Source organism: Numida meleagris, chromosome 10, assembly GCF_002078875.1.
Source record: "Numida meleagris isolate 19003 breed g44 Domestic line chromosome 10, NumMel1.0, whole genome shotgun sequence".
In the NCBI taxonomy this organism is placed as follows: domain Eukaryota; kingdom Metazoa; phylum Chordata; class Aves; order Galliformes; family Numididae; genus Numida; species Numida meleagris.
The window spans coordinates 1,729,244-1,750,550 of NC_034418.1; the positions used below are offsets into that span (position 1 = coordinate 1,729,244).

At 48.8% G+C, this 21,307-nt stretch overlaps 2 protein-coding genes across 2 annotated transcripts in view; one reads left to right on the forward strand and one right to left on the reverse strand.

The window, feature by feature from the left end:
• SF3B3 (splicing factor 3b subunit 3) overlaps window positions 1-6,580 on the reverse strand; it is a 28,385-nt gene extending 21,805 nt beyond the window's left edge. The window contains exons 1-8 of the mRNA XM_021408329.1: window positions 6,432-6,580; window positions 5,529-5,639; window positions 4,754-5,080; window positions 3,726-3,898; window positions 2,687-2,828; window positions 1,569-1,681; window positions 695-832; window positions 224-327 (exon numbers count right to left, since the gene is read on the reverse strand). Coding sequence (XP_021264004.1) covers window positions 224-327; window positions 695-832; window positions 1,569-1,681; window positions 2,687-2,828; window positions 3,726-3,898; window positions 4,754-5,080; window positions 5,529-5,598 — 1,067 coding nt within the window. The 5' untranslated portion in view covers window positions 5,599-5,639; window positions 6,432-6,580. The remainder of the gene's footprint in view (window positions 1-223; window positions 328-694; window positions 833-1,568; window positions 1,682-2,686; window positions 2,829-3,725; window positions 3,899-4,753; window positions 5,081-5,528; window positions 5,640-6,431) is intronic.
• On the forward strand, window positions 6,762-21,297 carry COG4 (component of oligomeric golgi complex 4). Its single transcript, XM_021408342.1, has 19 exons — window positions 6,762-6,930; window positions 7,217-7,299; window positions 7,941-8,055; window positions 8,568-8,742; window positions 9,349-9,542; window positions 9,972-10,077; window positions 11,343-11,500; window positions 12,054-12,112; window positions 13,799-13,932; window positions 14,383-14,501; window positions 15,257-15,423; window positions 16,068-16,233; window positions 16,895-16,957; window positions 17,399-17,515; window positions 19,142-19,234; window positions 19,493-19,576; window positions 19,862-19,963; window positions 20,179-20,307; window positions 20,518-21,297. The coding sequence occupies exons 1-19, from the start codon at window positions 6,814-6,816 to the stop codon at window positions 20,650-20,652; spliced, it is 2,316 nt and encodes a 771-aa protein (XP_021264017.1). The 5' UTR covers window positions 6,762-6,813; the 3' UTR covers window positions 20,653-21,297.

Sequence of the window (21,307 nt, forward strand, 5' to 3'; positions counted from 1 at the left end):
TCACTGCACTACCATATTTAATCTGGGATCAGCAAGAAGAAAATTCCCCTCTTCAGTCATAGCCTAAACTAATTGTTCTGCTCAAGCCACGTGAACAAAGAATTAATCTACCCAATAAAACTGAGATGTTGTCTTTTTATGTTCAGTGAAGTCAAGGGTCAATCTGCAGTCACGAACAGAAAACAGTTTCAGGGGAAAACCACTGGTGTGACTGTTTACTTACTGGTTTCCAAATTCAGATGCCACAAAGAGAAACCCTGTCTTCAGCACACACATGGCAGCAGCTACGGGAACAGTGTCAAAGTACTTCAGTCGAATCTCAGTTACCTGAAAGCAGAGGGAGACATGAGTGTACTAGCAAGGTACTAAAGCTGTACACGTGTGACTTAAAAAAACAAAAGCCACTTGATTCAGTGCAGCAGAAATCTTTTCACTGCCTAATACTAGAGTAAGCAGCAGCAAGCATCTTCACTTTAAGTTTGGTATTTCAACTGACAGACCAGCTGTGCCAAGCTAGTTTCCTGAATTTGCAACAAGAATGACTACAGCACATATACAAGAACTCTGTTCACCTTGCACTGTTCTTGTATATGTGTATATAAATTAGTATTTATCACTCCAGAGAACCAGGCAGAACTATGGACTAAGAACTCCTCTCAATGAGCGTTTCTACTGTTCTTCAAATGTGGCTTACCATGTCTTCATCAGTCTCCAGAGTGATTTTGAAGATGTCTCCCTGCTCTGTCTGGGCCAGGAAGAAGAACATAGACTTGGTCTTGTGTGTAGCAGAGCAGACAAAAATCATACCTCTCTCTGGGTCATCCAAGTCATTCTATCAAGAAAGAAAGCAGAGATGATTGGTGGAAAAGACCAGTATAGATGTGGTTTCACTGACAGTATTCCCATTTCACAAGTGCCCAAGAACTGACAGCATGTGAAAAAGTTTTCAGTACAAAGCACATCCCCTCCGCTATACCTGGCACATCTCTCCCCCAAAATGAAGTACGTTTCTAAGACACTGTGCCTAAGCATTCCCCCTCCTATCTTCTTTGCCCTTCTCCCAGACAACCCTCCAATATCAACACCAAACACAGCAGCAAGAGCTGCAGTGCACAACCAGATGTTTTTCAGTACCTGGGCTTCTGCAGGTGTTTAAAGCACTGCCAGAGAACATAATGATCTACAGTAGTGAAGGAGGAGGATGTAGACTTGGATGTAAAAGAGCAGCTGCCGAATTCTCCTGCATACACAACGGCAACCATGACTCAACACCTCAAGCCATCCTACCTTACACTGACAGCACTGCCACCAGCGCCTGATCAGAGTCTTTGGAGTATCTTCAGCGTCAGTTTCAGAGAAGAGACATGAAACAAACTCATCACATCAGGCTACGCCTACCCTCATCTTCCCTCACAGGTAACACGTGCAGCCATCAAGGCAGATGACAGGCTAACAGACTCTTAATCCTGTTTTAATCACTTTAAATCCTTCCTGATTCTGGCAAATTCACTTAGCAGTAATAAAGAAAATCTTATAAAACGGTAAGGGAGGAATCCCAAAATTCTCACCCGTCTCCTGGGAATTGGGCATCTGATATCCGGCTGGTCACCGAAGTTTTTGTAAGTAATATAGTTTTCTGAACAGATCAGCACCCCACTAGGTCCATCAGAACCACCAGGAACTGAAACACAACAAGGAAACATTACTACGAGAAGAATCCTTACCACAGATCAGAACTACTGTTTATGAAGGACTTATTTTGGCTCTTTAAAACAGCATAGCTCTTACTGCCCTGCATCACCCTGAGTATACGAATCTTTCTGAGGAGAAAGACAAGCTGAATACAGCCTTCTGTGTAGGCATAAAAACAGGGCAGCCTGAACTAAGGGACCAGGAAAAAGAAAAAGAAAGGATACAACTCCAAGTAAATTGCTTGTTTTATCCTTCACGTCTCATTCTCATCTAGAAAGCCACGACGCACCCAAAATACTACATCAGCAACTTGTCAGTGACTGGCATGTTTGCTTGCTGTCATAATATCAGCCGTTTTTCTGACACATCTTTCATTTAAGAGCGTTTTTTAAAATGGTTCTGTTGAGAGCCCAGCATAACGGAACACGCTACTGAAGGGCAGCAGCAAGCAGATCCAGTTTCTGACAGCTGCCAGCAGACAATGCAACAGCGGCATAAACATACCTAGCTTTCAGCTTCTTTCTACTTGGACAGATATCTGCAGTTCAGCACTTTCTCAACTTGAAAGTGTTAGCTTTGCATCAAATCCAGATAGAAGGGCCTACAGTGCATGCATTTACTTACTGGCATTTTGCATGCACATTAGCTGCTCAAATCCCATTCAAGAGAGTACAACAGCACTTATGCATTATCTAAAGTTACATTCTTTTGCATCTGTCACCAGCTAATTTTGTTTAATATCTATCTTCCAAACTACAAGAATCCAAAGTAAAGATAAGAGAGATGTAGAGTTGTCAAACCTCAGCTGAATCTGCATATTTTTCCGTATTTCCACATGTGAACTGTTAGTCATGACCTGGGTGATCAATTAATATATACTAATGGCTCAGACTACTAACCAAAGAACTCCTAGGATCTAAAGCATAGTGTTCCCTTCAGAAAAGGAATCAAACAGATCCACAGTAAGGTGACTTAGCAGCCAGGTGGGCAGTACCTGTTATAAGGAAGTTGCCATGCTCTTCCAAAGGTTCACTGTATTTCCTAACAACGTGGTTCAAACCCAAGTCCAGTTCATAAAATGTCAAGGTTTGCTGTGTGTTGGCTGCTGCTTCTCCTGTTGGATCGTTGTCTGCTTCCTAAAATGCAAAACATGAACACTTCATTCAAGCCATCAATGATATCTGTGTATTTTGTGAAAATATTCTGAGACTTGAAATGGCACAAGTGAGAAGGAGCAATTTAAAAACATTCAGAGATCATTCCTTCACTGAAAAGAGCAGCAGGAGCTTCACACCTCCAGGGATGTCTACACAGAGCAAGGTCCTCATCAGCTCAAGACTGTTACCACACAGTAACCACATCTGCCATCAAACACAGCCTGAGCAATTTGCTGCAATACGCAACAGTAAAAGCTCCTGTGGTTTTCCTTAGAACCTGTAGCCAGTAATCATGCCTCCACCCTCCTTGAGACACAAAAGACTTCAGCGCACAAGTAAATTACAACACAAAAGCTTGCCCTCAAGTACAGCTTTAATCTCTACAACAATTAACCAGTCACTTTTCTTCAGCTGCTTATTCAGATAGCTGACACACACACTGTCCAAAGGAAACAACATGGTCATAATTCAGGCAGTATTTAAACAGCATAAGGTTTGTTCTTGGTGTGCTACCCACTGACAGCATCAAAACAAGATGCCTTTCAAGAAAGGAGGAGCAAAACTAACGTATCAGGAAAGAGTTTTAAACGACATTACAATGAAGCCCAAAAGACTTGGCTGAAGATGCTCAAAAAAGGTTCAGAGGAAGAAAACATGCACATTTGCAGTTCAACAGCAAAAAGCTAAGAATCATCATCAAGACAGAAGACTTTGCAATTCTGACTAAAGATAAGACAAGAACGCAAGTAAGCCTGAGACAAATAAGTTATCTCAGACATCAAAGGCAGACAGTGTTCCCTGCCTCCACAGACAGGTGAAGTAGAAGAGAACTAACAAAGCACAGAAGACAGTGAAGGGCCACCAAATTCCTCTCACCTCATAATCCATTTCCAGGCAAGCAAACATTGGGTTTTCAAATCCCACGTCGACTCCCACCACGTGGTAGACCAAGGTATTGGCCTTGTGGGCTTCCAGTGGGGAGGAAATGGTGAGCCGAGCTGCAGCATCTCTGTTTAAGATATACACCAGCTTCTGCTTTTCAATAGCGCCTGCAAGAAAAAGGGCAGCAATACCTGGTGAGGAGATCTATCGAACCCACATCCCAATATAAAACTTCCCAACAGAATGCCAGTGTTATTTTGCTGCTGAAATCTGCTATTGGTACTCATCTCTGCACCACCAATTATCTTCAAAGATCTCATTTTTAATGTTTCAGGGTACAAGCAATGAATCCAGCTCTATCTAGCCCAAAATTCAGCTACAAGCAGATCTACTCACATTCCATCAGACAAAACACGACAGACTGCACGGAAACAAGAACAAATTTTAGAAATCCAGCTTCAGCAAACTAAGAATGTTCATGCACTAGTGTTTACTCTCACTCTACAAGCTCGTCGTCCCATTGGCTGTAAAAGCACAACTATTAGCAATGCTGGTCAGCCAACCAAGTAACTAAGACGCCTCATGGTAAATCTTAACTACCAAAATGCTCTTTTTAGCTACGAAGCCTGATCAGAAATTCATCTAGTTGTCTCCACAATACTCCTCAGAGAAGAGACATGAATTCACAACATCATTTCAGGCTGGAGGAGCTGACCACACCACAGCAGGGATGCCTGCAGCCCCGACTTTTCTCCCAGACATCACACATTAGGGTTCTGTCCTCTCACCACAAAGCTGGCTGGCTTCTTTCCAAATTGTTTTGGCCCAACATTAGAATTTAATTTGTGCAATTCCAGCAGCGTCAAAGAACTATTCCAAGTACCTGCATTCTCCTCAACGTGTCTCACAGCCTAACAAACTGCCTGAGAAGAAACACTTCAATCACACCTGGCAGAAACTCGCTATTAACTCGAAGACAGGAATAAAAATCAAGAAGAAAACAAGCCTCTAGATTGACTTACTGATCATGACAGCACGGCCTTTTGGGTCTACGGCCAAGTACTGGCCCGGAACAATCCTGCGACATCCGCTCTTGCCGAAGGTTTCCTGATGAATCTTCTCAAACACATTTTTTGAGGGCTGGTACTCCAGGATAACAATGCGCCCTGAGTCGCTGCCCACGACAATGTAGTCTTTGGTTCCTCCCGTCAGCCGGAAGGCCATGAGGGAGCGGATGACCCCAAACACTTCCACCGTCAGCAAGGTGTGAACCTTCCCCGTGTTGGGGTCCGGGCGGAGCAGCTCCAAGATCTTGCCCCGGGAAACAACAATTTCTTGTTGTTTGGTTCCTAAGGAACACAAAGCACAGAACAGAGTGAGCAACAACACGGCAGAACAAGCAGTTACAAGAAGCACTGTGAGAAAGATTACTGAACTTCACAATAACTAAATATCCAAGAGATTTTTTATTATTATTGTTATAGAACTCAAAGCAACTTAGTCACAAAGCAAGGTGCCACTAACCCCTATGTTTGAGCACCTTTACATAGATTGGGAAAGTAAACGCAACACTAAATTAAGTCTGAGCATAATCAAGCTAAACTTTCCTCTTTCCACAAGTTCCAATAGATCAAGTTGCACGCTCAGAATCAAACAATAAAACACTTGCAGAAGTAAAAGACTTTACTATATTGATGGAGATTAGCTTCAGTAACCAAACAGTGCAGAAACTCCTTTTTTTTCTCTACTGTCTGAATGAACCTAAGCCAAAAAAAGTTACAGGATAGAAAAAGTTACCTGAGAAGTTGCCATGGATGGCATAGCTGATGCCCGTGGCACGCTGTAACGTGAGGTTGTACAGGAACATGTTGACAATGGATTCACTTCAGTCTCTTAGCTCCACTGAATCTGCAACAGGTAGAGCAACACACATACTTTGTACAGCCAAAATCATTCACGTGCTACAGAAACAGAACTGATGTTCTCTCACTTGTCTGCAGATATAACTTTATTCTTTCTCAGTGGGTTTAGAGCTTACAGCCACTGCTGACCGGCTCAGTGATAAAAGGGGAGACTGTTTTGAACTAAAAGAGGAGAAACGTAGATTAGGCATTGGGTGACATTTTTCACTCAGAGGGCAGTGAGGCCCTGGCACAGCTGCCCAGAGAAACTGAGAACACCTTATTCCTGGAGGCGATCAAGGCCAGACTGGATGGTCAGTCTGATCCAGTGCCTGATTTAGTGGTTGGCAACCCTGCCTGTGGCAGGGAGTGGGAACGAGATGATCTCTGAGATTCTTTCCAATCCAAACCCCTCTGTAGTTCTACGGAACACCTCCCACAGGCGCCCCGTGCCGTGCCGTTACCCCTCGGCTGTTCCCCGGCCCCAGCAGCACGGAGCAAGCGCCCGAGGCGATTCTCTCCCCCAGGAACAACGCAGGATGAGCCCAAGCTGCACAGAAGCCTCCGTCCTTCAGACCCCGGAGCAGCGGAACCTGCTCTGAGGTCCCGAAGCGCTTTTCCCACACCCGGCCCCAGGATCCGCCTCGGGCCCAGGCCCGGGCCCGGCCCGGCCGCCCCTCACAGCTCGGGCCCCGCGAGGCCTACGGCCGCTCCCACCCCACAAATGGCGGCTCACAGCGCACTCCCTCAGCCCAGAGGCCGCCACCGAACAGGCACAGCACGGCGGGAGCGTCCCTACCGTGCAGATGGCGGCGGATGCTACTCCGGCCTAGGCGGGCGCCCCGCCGGCCCGCTCCGCCATCAGCTCCGCGCCTGCGCGCTGCACTCCCGCGCTTCCTCGCCGGGTCCTTCCTCGAGGCCTGACGTGCGCGCGCTGTGAGAGGAAGCGGCTGTCCACGACAGTGCCTGAATAACCACGGACCAACATCAACGTTACCCCACGCTAAGAGCCTGCACAGAATTTCTCCACGCCTGTCAAAAAGCGGAGAACCGAGAGAGCGTGATCATCCCGCTCTTCCAGGCGGAACGGGGCGGGTGCAAGACTTCAGGCACTGCGCGGGCAGCGCCGCCGGTCCTGAGGGTGGTGGCCGTGGCAGTGGCCGCCTCAGCCGCGTCCCGAGATGGCGGCGGGTGGCGATGGCGGCGCGGTGGGCTGCGGGCTGTCCATGGAGCGCGTCCGCGCCCTCACCGAGCTGTCCGAGCTGGAGGCCGCCTACAGCCGGCTGTGTGAGGAGGAGGTGCGGGCCGGGCCGTGGCATGACAGGCCGGAAGGACGTGTGAAGCGCTGAGATGGCGCCTCAGCCCTGCCCGGTGACAGCGTCCTGGAGCTGGGAGCGGGTCTGGGCCCGTGTGTGGGGGAGGCTGAGCCGATTAGGGGGAGTTGGGTGATCCCAGCTAAAGGTTGCCAGGCTCACTTCCGGGAAGTGTCATTCAGCCATCGCAGCATGTTAACACGAGAGCGTAGGGCCGATGTCAGTGTTATCCAGCCCCGAGGGCAGCTGTGCCTTTGCCGTTGTGTTTCAGAACGCCGTGCAGCAGGAGCTGGACGCCCTCCTGGAGCAGCAGGGCACCATCGAGAGCAAAATGGTGGCCCTGCAGCGCATGGGGTGAGTGGTACGCACTGCTGTGCTGGAGGGACACGTGGCAGTTCTCAGGAAAGCCCAACCCCTACGTCTGGAATGGTGTCCCAGTGCTCCCTGAGCTCTGGTAGTTTGGGACTGTGCCCACTGCCCTTCGAAGCTGTTCCATGCCCACCATTCTCTGCTGCAGAAGCTTTCCCTAACCCACACCTGACCCTCCCCTGACTCAGCTCCATGCTGTTCACCATCACACCTTGTTGCTGTCACAAGGAGCAGAGCTCAGTGCTGCCTCTCTGCTCCCTGTGAGGAGCTGTAAGCCACCATAGGCCATGAGGGGCTGTAGGCCATGAGAGGCTGCAGCCACCCTGAGGCCTCCCCTCAGCCTCCTCTACTCTGGGCCGAACAGACCCAGAGCCCTCAACGACTCCTCACACTCTGTGTCCTCCAAACCCTTCTCTATCTCATAGCCCTCCTTTAGATGCTCTTTAATAGCTTTACGTCCTTCTTACATCATGGTATCCAAACTACAGAGTGTTTGAGGTGAGGCAGCACCAACGCAGAGCAGAGCCTTTGTGGGAACACTGTGAGAAATTGTTGTGGTACAGTCCCTTCCACAGTCACATACCTGTTTCTCTTGTATTCGGTCCACATTTTTTTTTTTTGTCCAGCCCCAACCTGCAACTTATTGAGGGGGATGCCCAGCAGCTGGCCGGGATGATCACCTTCACCTGTAACCTGGCTGAGAATGTCAGCAGCAAAGTCCGGCAGCTGGACTTGGCCAAGGTACCTGCACCACTCTTCTTCATTTTAGCACTACCTAGTTTTGTTAGGTTGTAGGGTCTTGCTGAGTTCCTGAGTATAGCGGGTTACAAGAGTAAGGTTAGGATTTCCCGTATAGCAGCTGCTTCTTCAGCATATTCTTGCAGATTATGGTGAATAAGTTGAGCTTAGTCTCTGTTAGCACTACGTTGTTAGCTCTTGTGGTGCTGAGGACAGTGGAGGTGGTCGTTGTCACCTGAGACTGGCAGGAATCCAGGCTGTCTTGCTCTTTCTATAGAGATAAGCTCAGAGGCTTCAGATCCGAGTGCCCTGCACGACTGTGACTGTGCCTCTTATCACTGGACCTACAACCATTTCGGGGTTTCTGTTTATGTAGCTGCTTATTGCGTAGAGGAACATCACTTTGGTCTGTTTCTTCAGCCTTTTTTCTCCAGGTGCTGTCTTCTGTCTTTTCCTAATTCTCTTTCCCTTGTCCAGCCTGCAGCAGGAAGCCTTACCAGTTGACTTTCTTGCAGAATCGACTCTATCAGGCCATTCAGAGAGCTGATGACATACTAGACCTAAAGTTCTGCATGGACGGAGTTCAAACAGCCCTGCGAAATGAAGATTACGAACAAGCAGCGGCTCATATCCATCGCTATCTGTCTCTGGACAAGTCAGTGATTGAGCTCAGTCGTCAAGGCAAGGAAGGTAAGAACTGTTCATGAGGAGAAGCTGATAAGGCACTTTTCAGTTAGATAACTGGAGGCTAAGAGATTCTTTATGACAGATAGTCCCAACGCAGTGGACAAAGCAGAACACTGAATGTTAGCCAAAAATCTTAGTATGTGATACAGGCATAGAGATCAAAGTCTTTGAAGTGTAGTTATGCTTGAATTATCATTAGTTGAAGAAGCGTTCCTGGCACAAGGTTTTAATAGCTGGCTGGGTGAAAGACAAAATGTACAGGGCAAAAGAAATGAGGGAGAAGACTGTCAGGGAGAACAGTTGCAGCATTGCAGTGTGATACCAAGCAAAACAACTGGACACAAAAGAACAAATTGCCCAGTCCCTAAAATAAATTTCCAGTTGAATTGTTCACATTCTCCATGTGAGATAGTGACCATTCCTGTTAGTTGTGTGTACTTCAAACTTACTTTTCTTTGCTGTGGCCTGCAGAGGGATGCTGGTGTACCTTCTGCCTTCTCACCTTTGAGCTGCACAGCCTTGGTCTCTCTGTCGGGAGAATAAATGGCCCTTTGTGGGGTGCGAATAGTGTGATGTTACTTCTCCCTTTCTTCTCTTGCCTTCAAACAGGGGGCATAATTGATGCCAACCTGAAGCTCCTGCAAGAATCGGAGCAGCGCCTGAAGACAATTGTCACAGAGAAATTTGACACAGCTATGAAGCAGGGAGACCTGCCCCAGGTGGAACGATTCTTCAAGATCTTTCCCCTGCTAGGCTTACACGAAGAGGGGTTGAGCAAGTTCTCAGAATACCTCTGCAAGCAGGTAACACATTCTGTGGAACATACAGTGCTGGGGGAAAGCAAAATCCGGTCTCTAGGGTCTTGGCTCTGGTGTGTTAATATTTGAAATTAGCATTGGCCCTCAGTTCAGCTCTTTCCCTACTTTTTGCACCTTGGTATAGGCTTCCTGGTGTCTGAATACAGAGCCACTAGTTGTCTTGTTTCTCCTTTCATGTCTAGTTCTTTGTATTTACTGAAAGCTCTTACAGCAGAGCCTGGAAAGAGAAGATCAAGTTTCTGTCTCTCCTTGATCCTTGAGCTTTCCACCAGAAAGGAAAATGATCTGGGGGAACAGCAGCAACAGTAACTCTTGCGAGCAGAAGCACTACACTTGACAGGGAACAGGGGTCCAGGCTATGGGATGAACAATATCTTTGAGTGCTACCAGCTGACTGGACCTGGTGTCGTTCAGGTGGCCAAGAAAGCGGAGGAGAACCTTCAGCTGGTGATGGGGACAGACATGAGTGACCGTCGAGCTGCTGTCATCTTTGCAGATACCTTGACACTCCTCTTTGAAGGTAGTTTTCTCCCTCTTCTCTTTGGCGATGGATTAAAAATAGTTTATGATGAGATTGTTCATCGATTTAAATGTTTTTTAATTCTAGCTCCAGACCATAAAATGCCCTTTGAGCTATGGGAGCATCGTGCTAGAGGGATGCAGACACAGATAGCAGACCTGTTTTCCAGCCAGGAGAGGGCATTAGAATAAGCAAGCTGTGCCCTGTACAGCTTGTGCAGGCATAGCGGAATTGCAAAGGATTTTTTTTTCTTCCTTCAGGAATCAGACTTTTCTGTTCTCTGCATCCTCAATACAAATGGATGTTCCCTAAAGGATTTTTCAGGCACACAGCTCTCCAGACAAACAAATCAGATCCCTTAAAGTTGAGCATTCTCAATGCCCCCAGGCCTGGCTCTTCAAGGAGGACCATGGCAGCTCGAAGAGAGAGAGAGGAATATGAATTCTCTGTGGGGAAGTTGCCAAAGACAGTAATTGAGATCCCATGGTGATTAACCCGCCTTCTCTATTGTATCTGTTCTAATTCCAGGCTGCAGCACTGCCAAGTTACTCTCAGCCTGGCACCCGTGCTGCTATTGAAGGCCCTTAGAGCTACTGGGGCTTTCTTGGCAGTAGTGATAGAAGAATGGGAGTGTGTGCTATCTCTTGGAGCAGAGAGCTTGTGAGAAGAGAGCAGTCTTAAAGAGATACCTTCTTGGTGACGAGCTTTTTCTCCAACGATCTCCTGCCTTCACTAACGTTTGCCCTCTTGCTCTGCCTGACAAATAAGAGCAGAGCTTTCTGTAGGCTCATTATCCTAGCATTGCTCTTCTCCCATAACCTGGTGCTGAAAGCTGGGATTGTGTTTGGATGATCCCTCCTGGATTAGCCTGCGTGGCTTCCTTCTGTGAAAGCTTCATTCTTTTGCATCTTTGCATCTTGCTGGGTTGGTGGGCAGCTGACCCATGGCAGGAGCTCTTCAGAAGGAGAGGTGGCTTCCACCCCCAGGAGGCTTACACCATAGCCATGCAATAAACAGGATAGAAACCAGAAGGCGTTGCAGGCAGAGAGAATGTGCTGTGGTTCAAGGGGTGGCATTGACAGGCCTGCAGTAAGCCATTGGAGAGTGGCTGAACAGTCTGGCCTGTTTATCTGGGGAGTGAATGATCCCCTGTCTGAGGACCTGGATAGCTCTGCTCTGGGTCTAGGCGGGATGAGAGCTCCTTGTGGCTCTCTCTTGCTCCTGAGAGAACAAAATCCATCTTGTTGCTTCCTCTCTGCCTGCAGGGATCGCTCGTGTTGTGGAGACCCACCAGCCCATCGTGGAAACTTACTATGGGCCAGGGAGGCTGTACACCCTCATCAAGCACCTGCAAGGAGAGTGCGATCAGCAGGTGGAGAAAGTAGTGGAGAAGTTTGTCAAAGAGAGGGACTATCACAGGCAGGTAAGAGGGGTGTGATTCTGCCTGACAGAGCCAGACGCAGCTGCCATCCAGCTTTGCAGAGGTACAAGTGCTGCAGAGGTGGCAAAGTTTGACCTTGTGTGTTGAGAGAAACACTGCTTTGCTCCATGCTTGCGCTGATGGCTGAAGTGGTCCAGCCTGCAGGTGTCCTTTTTGTTGCAGAGAAGGATTCATTGTGAGCGTGATAAATGGACCTTGGACACAGAGATCTTTTCTGTGCAGGTCTGTAGGGTGCTTTCAGTACGCCCTCCCCACTGTCCTGTTCCTGCTCCTGTCTCTTTGATGGAGGTCTGCTGTGATCATCTCATGGTTACACACCATGGTGCCTCTATTGGAGTTCCCATCCCATAGCTCTTCCTGGCAAGCTGAGCTCTGTCTCAGAGGAAGAGGTGAACTGATGCATTTCCCAGAGCAGTTCCTGCAGTGCAGTCATGTCGCCCTCCTTGGGCAAGCACCTCCTTAGGCCATAGCATGAGAAGGAACTCCCAAGTTGTCAGCAGAAATATTGATGACTCTCCCATTGTTGTGATTGCAGTTCCAGCAAGTTCAGAACAGCATGATGAGAAGCTCTTCTGCAGAGAAGATTGAACCAAGGTACAAACAAAACCTCTTTTTACCCTCTGATCTTCCAGTCTTGATCTGTCACTGACACTACTTAGCATTTAGATAGCTCTCTCAGAGCCTCTTCCAGAGGTTTTGCACCTACTAAAGCGTAGCATCCAATTGTGAGGTGCCCTTCACTGCCCTTCTAAAAAGACAGCTTCTGTGGTGGTGCTTTACCTTGCTTTCTCTTTATTTTAAATCTTGGCCTTGCATGTTGCTGGAGGGCTGGGAGTAGCACTGCACATGAAGGACAGAGGTTTTATTTGGCTCTTCTCATTGCTTTTTAATGGTGAGAGTGCATTCCTTGGAACCCGTGAAATGGAGCAATTCCCTGGGCAGATAATTTGTGTCAGATTCCAGAATAAATCTTTGGATCCTATTAATTCTGTACTGCTGCTGCAGTGACTATAACACTAGTGTCTTGCTAATAAACTGAAGTGCTCTCAATCTCTGCCCCTTTCCATCTTGAGTGTTTGCACAGCTCTTAAATAAGGCCATTTGAAAGTGCATACCATCCACCTGGCATTGCATGATTTCTAACCATGCCTTGAAAGAAAAACAGTGTTTGTCAAGCAAGGTATGTCTGTGAGCCTATATGGCCTCTCGTTTCAGTGATAATTTAGTGATCTGCTCGCTGTTTGAGTAAATGTGGATGCGTCCCCAGCTTTCTGAGCTTTTGTTTTTTCATCCATAAAATAAAGACAATGGTTCCAGGTCCCGCGTGTTTGTTGGGAGGCTTTGAGCAGCGTGTGTAAAGTGCTTTTGTGGCCGCTGATAAAAAAGCTGCTGATGTGACAGTATTTTTTCATAGCTGTCTCAGATCTGAACGCTACGTTCTGCGTTGTCATGTGCTTTTTTGATTTCACATTTCCTGGGCTATTGAGCCTGAACAGATCTTTCATCATTTTCAGAAAAACACGTGAATCTGGAGATGACAGGGACCAGGCATTTTTAGCAGTAGGGCTTACAGAATCATAGCAAAACCAAGGTAGGAAGGGACTGATGAAAGACTCAGGTCTGACCTCCCACTCAAAACAGGGCTGATTTTGAAGTTGTATCAGGTTGCTCAGAGCCTTGTAGTGCTTAATACAATGATTTTAACATGGTTGCTCTCACATCCACGAGGGAAGCAAAGAATCTTCTCTAATGATTTTCTCAGGACATTTTGATTGTTGCATGAGCTGGCAGCATGCAGTCTGCTTTAAAGTGGTCAGCAGATGTGGATCTAGTGCCTACATGAGGCTGGGCACAGAGCAGGGAAATACTGCTGCTGCTAGGGCAGACTCAGCCAGGGAACCTGCTGTAAGGACAGCTGCTGTTGGCCTGCTTTGCTGCAGGGTGACTGACAAGATGAGCTGCTGAGCCATGCCATCTTGGCAGCGCTTGTCTGCTTCCCAGCATAACTTATCTCCATCTGATTCAGCTGATGGTAGTGAGTTGTCAAGGCGAGAAGCAACCTTCCATGCAAACAAGTGCCCCAAATGTATTTCAAAGCAGGGTTGATATTAGTTGCACGTACCAGGTGTTCTGCTGAGCTCTGCCACTCGACAGCGCAAAGGGAAACTGGCAGTATTGATCTTGTAGTAAAACAGCAGAGAACTCGCTACTTAACTGAGTTAAATGAGGGTCCCTCCTTTTGTAGACCTGCTGCCTTGACTCTTGGTATGCTCCTCACAGGGAACTTGACCCGATTTTAACAGAGGTCACCTTGATGAACGCCCGCAGTGAGCTCTACTTGAGGTTCATCAAGAGACGAATAGTAGCTGATTTTGAGGTGGGAGACTCCATGGCTTCCGAGGAAGTGAAGCAAGGTAATATCTTGAATACCAATGCTTGCAGGCTGTCTGTTCCTCACAGTTGCCCAGAGTGGAGATATATCCAAATTAGTGTCAGAGCACTGACACCAGTTCTGAAAAGGTACTTTGAGAGCACTCTGTAGAAGATAGATAACTTTAGGAATGTCTGCAGAGCATAATAAACAAGGTTTCCAAAGAAAGGGAGAGCCCTTTGGTCACTGAGGGCACAAACCCTATGGTGGAGTCCACAGGGAAAACAGGCCTAGGGTTTTGGTATGCCACAGAGCTCTGAAAGTCACGTATGTCACCTGCAAAAATCAGCTCAGCTCTTTTGGCTCCACAGTTGAGGCCTGTGGTTTATTCCAGGTTGAGCTCTGCAGGTATATGCCTATTAGACAGGCAGCAAGGGGATTAGGTGGAACTGCTTTCTGTCTCTTGGCCAATGGTCTCTTCTGTGTTCTGCAGAGCACCAAAAATACCTGGACAAGCTCCTCAACAACTGTCTGCTGAGCTGCACCATGCAAGAACTCATTGGCTACTACATCACCATGGAGCAATATTTCATGAGGGAGACCGTCAACAAGGTAGAGCTCAGACTGCTGCTTGCCATAGCTGTGCCAGTGGCTGAGACCTATGTGCATGCCCCACAGTCTTCTGCTGAGCGTTTCTAGAGAGGGAGATTGGTATACACAGGACTGCAGTTGTGGGGAAGGTCTCTTGTTTCCCTTGGCCCTGAAAAGGTCCAAACATACCCCTGTGTATGGGAAGTGCCTGGTTCGGTGCTTTGGCAGGGCTGGCAGCCAGTCTCGCCTTCTGAGTGCTCTTTCCTTGGCCAAACATAGCTGCAGACTCCTGTCACATCCCTCCATTAGCCTCACACTGCTCTCCTCACTCCCTCTGCTTACACAGCTGCAGTGGCTGCAGAGCCAGAGCTGTATCAGGAGGGTATGAAGCAACTGCTCCAAACATAGCTTGCGAGATAGGTTTGCATTGAAGGTCACGCAATGCAAAGTGCATTGTTTCTGTCTGCCACTTCTGTAAGCCTGCAGACCCATATTTTCTATAGTTGATGCTTAATTATTGGCTTTGAAGAGCAGCTTCTGCTCCATGGAGGAACTTTTCAGACAAGGTGTGGAGATGAGGGGCTCAGGAGATCAGATCTTCCAAGTCTATGGGCTACTGAAAACTAGGGTGAGTGATACCAGCCTACCTGTGGCTCAGTTCAGCTCAGGGTGAAAAGGGAAGGCTGGCAGCATTCCACAGTTTGGTCTCACAGCGCTGCTCTGAGAGGACACTTTCACTCACTGAGCTCAGGGCACTGAGACAGCTTTCTTTGCAGGCTGTTGCCATGGACAGCTACGAGAAGGGCCAGCTCACCTCCAGCATGGTGGACGATGTGTTTTATATAGTGAAGAAGTGCATTGGGCGTGCTCTGTCCAGTTCCAACATAGATTGTCTCTGTGCCATGATCAACCACTCCACCACCGAACTGGAGTCCAACTTCAGGTAGTGAAAATACACCAGATTCACCATGCCTTACCTTCTCCTCATGTCCTGCAAACAGTGTTTGCTGGCAGATGGTCTTCCTTGTGTCCTCACCTTTGAACCTTTGCTTTCTCATCTCTGTGGAAGGTGCTAGTAGGAAGCAGCATTGGGCATCCTTTTCTCATAGTATCAGCTGTAGGATAGTCATCGAAGAGAAAGAGGAATCTTGTGGCCCAAAATCCCTACCAGACTGTCACCATGTGGTAGTACTGGAGTGCACAGTTGTTCTCTGGGTTTCCTATGAGCCTGCTCAGTTCTGTTGTGACTTGAACAACTGTCCTGCGGACTTCAGGGTGATGCTGCAGAAACTGACCTCCTGCTGCTGATTCTTTTCCCAGTGTGGGAGTGGAGAACTGTGACTGAAGGCAGCAGACAACTGCAGGCAGGATTTTGGGGAAAGCTCAGAAACTTTTTGTTTTTGTTTTTTTTCAGCCCTGTGTCTTATATCTTGGCAGGAGATGCTTGCAGCCCTGCGTTGTCCCTATGAAATTCTACTTTTTCAGGCCACAGCTCAGCCAAAGTGCTGTCCCTCGACGCAGTGCACAGCTCTGATGTTTTCTTGCAGTATTTGCTCTAAGCCTGAGTATGTTCCGCTTGCCCCACAGGGAGGTTCTGTGCAACAAGCTGAAACAGGGCTTTCCAGCAACGACCTTCCAGGACTTCCAGAGAGGTGTGACCAGTGCCGTGAACATCATGCACAGCAGCCTGCAGCAGGGCAAGTTTGATACAAAAGGCATCGAAAGCACTGATGAGGCCAAGCAGTCCTTCCTGGTGAGTTTGGTGGCTGTCCTGGTATCAGATGAGCTGGGGTAAGGGTAAAGACAGTAGGGAACTCTCAGGAACAGAAGTGGTGCAACAATCTGTAGATAGTTCTACCTGGCTCTGCTCTCTCCTTTCAGCCAGCCCTGCAAAGACAGTAGGAGAGACTGAAGGCTTTCATTTCATTAAACTCTTGGTTACAGGTTTCTTGATGCAAAGTGCCTCAAATGTCAGTTCTCCCACCAGAACTCCTCCTTAACCTGTCAGCTTGCTTCATTTCCCTGTCTGCACAAACCCCGGATAGTTCTGACAGTTAGTTTGGCTTCAGCAGGTAGAGAACAGTCTGTTCAGTGAAGAACAGATATTCATCTGGCAGGAGGGGTGCCGATTTCTCCTGCCTACGTACGAGTGCCTTCCCTGTTTGTCTGGATGTACTGTGTATAAACCATCACCTTCAGCTGCTCCTGGACAGTTTTCTTTGTGACAGTCACAGAAGGGAGTAAAGAAGCTGTGGCTGCGTACATTCTTGCACCACATTTGGGGCTTTGCTGCAATGTTGTGGACAGAATGAGGAGAGAGAAGTAGACTAAAGTGACTCAAACTTTCTACCAGCAGTGGGAAATTCCAGTGAATTCCACTTGCATTTGTTGTTGTTTTTTTTTTTTTTTCCCAGGTGACCTTAAACAACGTGGAAGTCTGCAGCGAAAACATCATGACTCTGAAGAAGACTTTAGAGGTATGCTCTAGATTGTTTACTGTTTTTTTCCGTATTCAAATGTGTAATATCCTCCTTTGTGGGGTCAAATAAGCCATCTGGACTTTGCTTTGCCCAAATTCCTGACATCTGCCCTCCAGCCTTAGGAAAACAATTTCGAGCTGTCAGGGCAATACATCAGTAGCGTACCTTGGTCTAGCTGGAAATACCAGTTCCTTCAGGTTGACCAGTAAAATAAAACCATTTTATTGTGGTTCTCTGGTGCTGGATGAGATAGCCTCTGGCTTCCTTTCTTGCTGCCCTCTCCCCACCTGGAATGAGGAGCTTCTGCATGGGCAAGAGTTTGATGGCTCTCCTTGCCTGCAAGCATGCTGGTGGGCAGCTAGAGCTTGATAGTGCACAGGGATGGAGGCAGCCCAGGTTACTAATTTGCAACGTGCTTCTGGATCTCTTCCCTTGCAGAGCGACTGTGCCAAACTGCTTAGCCAAGGCTTTGGGGGTGAACAAGCACAGGCCAAGATTGATAGCTGCCTCTCTGACATGGCTGATGTCTCTAACAAGTTCCGTGACCTCCTGCAGGTGAGCATCATGCTGCATTACTGCTGGCCCCCAGCACTGGGGGAATCATTTCAGCCCGAGGCCTGGGCCCTGTCACACTCTGGGAGTGCTGGATGAGGAGTATGGAAGGAACCAAACAATCAGTTTTGAAGCATGCAGACAGATCCAGCCCATTCGCACAGCTGCACCAGCTGGGAGCTGTATAAAAAAAAACTGGAAGCAGCTGCGGAGCCAGAAGGAATGTCACTCCTTTTGTCTTCACTCAGCATGAAGTAGTTGGTAGTTGGTCCAGAATTTTCTGGAGAAGGAATATTAATAGCATGCCCCTCTCCTCCATTCTCCCTTGTGGCCCAGCATGTCATCAAGTCATCCAGAGCCCCACCAGGTCATGCTGAAGAAGGGGTTTTGGTAGAGAGGCAGCTGCTCTTCTCCCAGGTTTCTCCTTTCCATTCCCAGCATGGGCAGAAGGCCCTCTGGCTAGAGCCGCTGTCTCCTGAGTCACACTAGGGCCTGCTGCCCCAAAGTTTCACAGTGGTCTCTGACAGGGAGGGGAGCAGAGAAACCTGACACCTCTACAGTAAAGAATCCAAGCAAAAGAGAATACTTTTAACCAGGTTAGTGACTGACTTTGTACTTCACAGCAGGGCCAGACCATTTCTTGTTTGGCTTTGTAGTTCACTGTAGGCAGATGCCTTCAAATCAGTATTGCAGATAAATTCTCGTGAGGCTTGTGGTCACACTGAAACCAAACAGCTCATGAATAAGGAGTGAAACTCTCCAGTTTAGTGGTAGTACAGTATTAAAACTGGCTGCAGAGCAACCAAGAGGCTGAGCAGCAAGCTCCTGTGCTGAGTCACACGCATTGAATTTGCCTTGGAAAAGGGCAATTGCCAGCAGGGCCTGCTCATAAATGCCAATTTTAGTTAAAAACCTTAATCAAATGCCAGGTAGGATTGGTACCCACGTAGTTTCATGCTGGGTGAGCTTTCTTGACATCTTGCTGAGCCCAGTGGGGGTGGCTGGCAGGAGAGGGCTTTCAGGAAACTCTAGCATCGGAGCGGACAGAACAGCCTTTGCTGCCAGCCTGCTGCTCAGGGGAGGTGGCATATGCCTGGGCTATGATTAATTCAGGGAACTAGCTGTGGTTACAGCTTTTATCCTCCTTTTAGCTTCTCCTACTGAGCTAAGCTGCGCTGTAGGTGGGAGGCAGCAGTTGAGTCCGACTGCAGTGTCCTCCAGGCAGGCACTGTGTGGAAAGCTGGTGTTTGCCTCCTCCCCTGCCCTGGTGGGACGGGAACTGAGCACCTCTCCCCTGCCAGGACACCTCTGTAAGCAGTGTGGGCAGGGCTGAGGAAGCACGAGCTGTTCAGACCAGGCTGCCTGTCAGCACAGTGCCAGCTTCTGGGCCAGTGTCCTTCCCCTTCTTGTCGTTGTGGTGTCCTGTCCTTGTAGCCGTTTGGCACCAGAAGGGCATGGGGTCCAGCTCTAGGACTTCTTGCTTTAGTTTAGCGGTGGAAGGCTGTGAGTCAGTTTCCCCAGCTCTCGGGAGGATGAAAGCAGCAACAAGGCAGCTGTGCTGTAGAGGTTATGTGTTGTTGGACTTAACTGTGCTCAACTGCTCTCCTGTCCTCTTCTTGTCCCCCTCAGGAAGGTGTCAGTGACCTGAACAACACAGCCATCAAACCCCAGGTGAAGCCATGGATCAACCTATTCCTCTCCATCTCCCACAGCATCGAGGAGGTAAGGCTCAGCATTGTCTGCTTTTAGCTGTGCTTCTATGCTTTCATTCCTCTCAGTTCTCTGCTGTTTTCTCAGCACAGAGAAGCGCTGAAATAGCCAAAAAGTGCTCAGCATCCTGGCCTGGAAAAGGGTATTTAGCTTGAGAGGAGTTTGAGAAAATGAAAGGGGTGCAGTGCTGCTCTGGGAGGGACCTCCCTCCCTTCCTCTGCATCTTCACAGCAGGCCCTGTAAACTACCTTTTTTCTATTTCAATGTCAGGAAGAATTCAGTGATTATGAAGCTAATGATCCCTGGGTCCAGCAGTTCATTGTGCACCTGGAGCAGCAGATGACAGAGTTCAAGGTGAGAGAAAGGGGAGGGGTGTGGCAGCCTGCCGGGCTTTAGGCAGACCTCAGTGAGGCACCTTCCAACTCTGGCCCTGCTCAGTGGAGCAGGGGACATACTCCCATCTCCCACAGCATTCAGAGGCTGTTTGTAGGCCCTGCATCCCTGGATTGCTTTTACTGGTGCTGTCCACTTACTGAGAGTGGAAATAATGGTCTTTATGTGAAAGCTGTCCTAGGCTGGGGTTACGTGGACTGCTGCTGAGTTGTTCCTGATGAGAGTGACACAGGTTTCTGCTTCTAGGCTGGACTGTCACCAGTGATTTATGATAACCTTACTGGCCTCATGACCAGCCTCATAGCCACGGAACTGGAGAAAGTGCTTCTCAAATCCAGCTTCAACAGGGTAAGTGAAACACTGCTCCTTTCCCCATAGCGTGGTTGGCCGTGGCTGCTGCATGAAATCCTCATTATCCTCCAAGGGATGAGACAGGGCAGAGGCAGATGTTGCCCTCAAGAAAGCTCTGCCACTGCTGGTGGCCGGCTCAGGGAGACCTTGCATTCGTGCACACAGGAGGAAAGCATACTGGGAAGTTAACAGTGCTTCCTCGGTCCCCACAGCTTGGCGGTCTGCAGTTTGACAAGGAGCTGAGGTCTCTCATAGCCTACCTCACCACGGTCACCACCTGGACTATCCGCGACAAGTTTGCACGTCTTTCCCAAATAGCCACCATCCTCAATCTGGAAAGGGTAAGCTGCACGTGCTTTTTGAGTTACTGGGCTCATCCAGACGTTGTCACACACACGGAGTAGGGAGAAACTGGGAAACCTGCCCCATACCTGCAGGTGTTGGTAGCAGGAAATCCTGCCCGTCCCTGGCACATCTGTGACCACAGCTGGAGTTTGAGCTCACCCTGAGGGTGGCTGGTGCTGTTTCCTGCAGCCTTCCTCTTTCTGCAGGTGACAGAGATCCTGGATTACTGGGGCCCCAACTCGGGCCCGCTCACCTGGCGCCTCACTCCCGCCGAGGTCCGTCGGGTGCTGGCTCTCCGGAAGGATTTCCGTGATGAGGACATCAAGCGGCTGCGCCTGTAGTTCCGTGCTTCCTTTGGCACATGAGCACCCTGAAGGAGGTAACAGCAGGAACGCTGCAGCGCTGGCGCTGGCCTAAATCCCCCCCTGGGGCTAGCTGGCTGTTGGATCATGCGGTTTGGGGTGATGGTTGCCATTCTGCTGTGAGCAAGAGGCCTTCGTGGGCAAGGGAAGAAGAGCCTCTGTCCTTCCTCGGGACCAGAAATAAGGCAGCAGAGGACTCTCACATTGAGAGCAGCACGACACATGCTAGGTGAATGGACAAGGTTGTGCTAGCGCATTACTCGTTTCATTCCGTTTCCCTGTGCGAGGCCACAGAAGGTCCAAGAAATCAGGGGCTGTTGTGGAATGTTTTCATTATGGATCTGCACAGATCGCTCTGGCTGTGCCCCCGTGTTGGTGCCTGCCCTGCTTTCTGCAGGGAGGCTGCAGCCACGTTCCTTCTGTGCCGCTTGTTTGTGGGTCAGCTCTCTCCCTGGTGGTGGCGGGGACTGTGTGGTAGCAGAGGCAGCCTGCTGCGAGGAAGGGATGCTGTTGGGGGCAGGGTGCTTGGAAAATCACCTGCAGGCCTCTCAAGGAAGGAGGGTCGTGGCCCTGCTGGCTCTGTACCGATACACTATAAATAAAGCACGCCTGGCTGAGCAGCGACCTTGGGCTG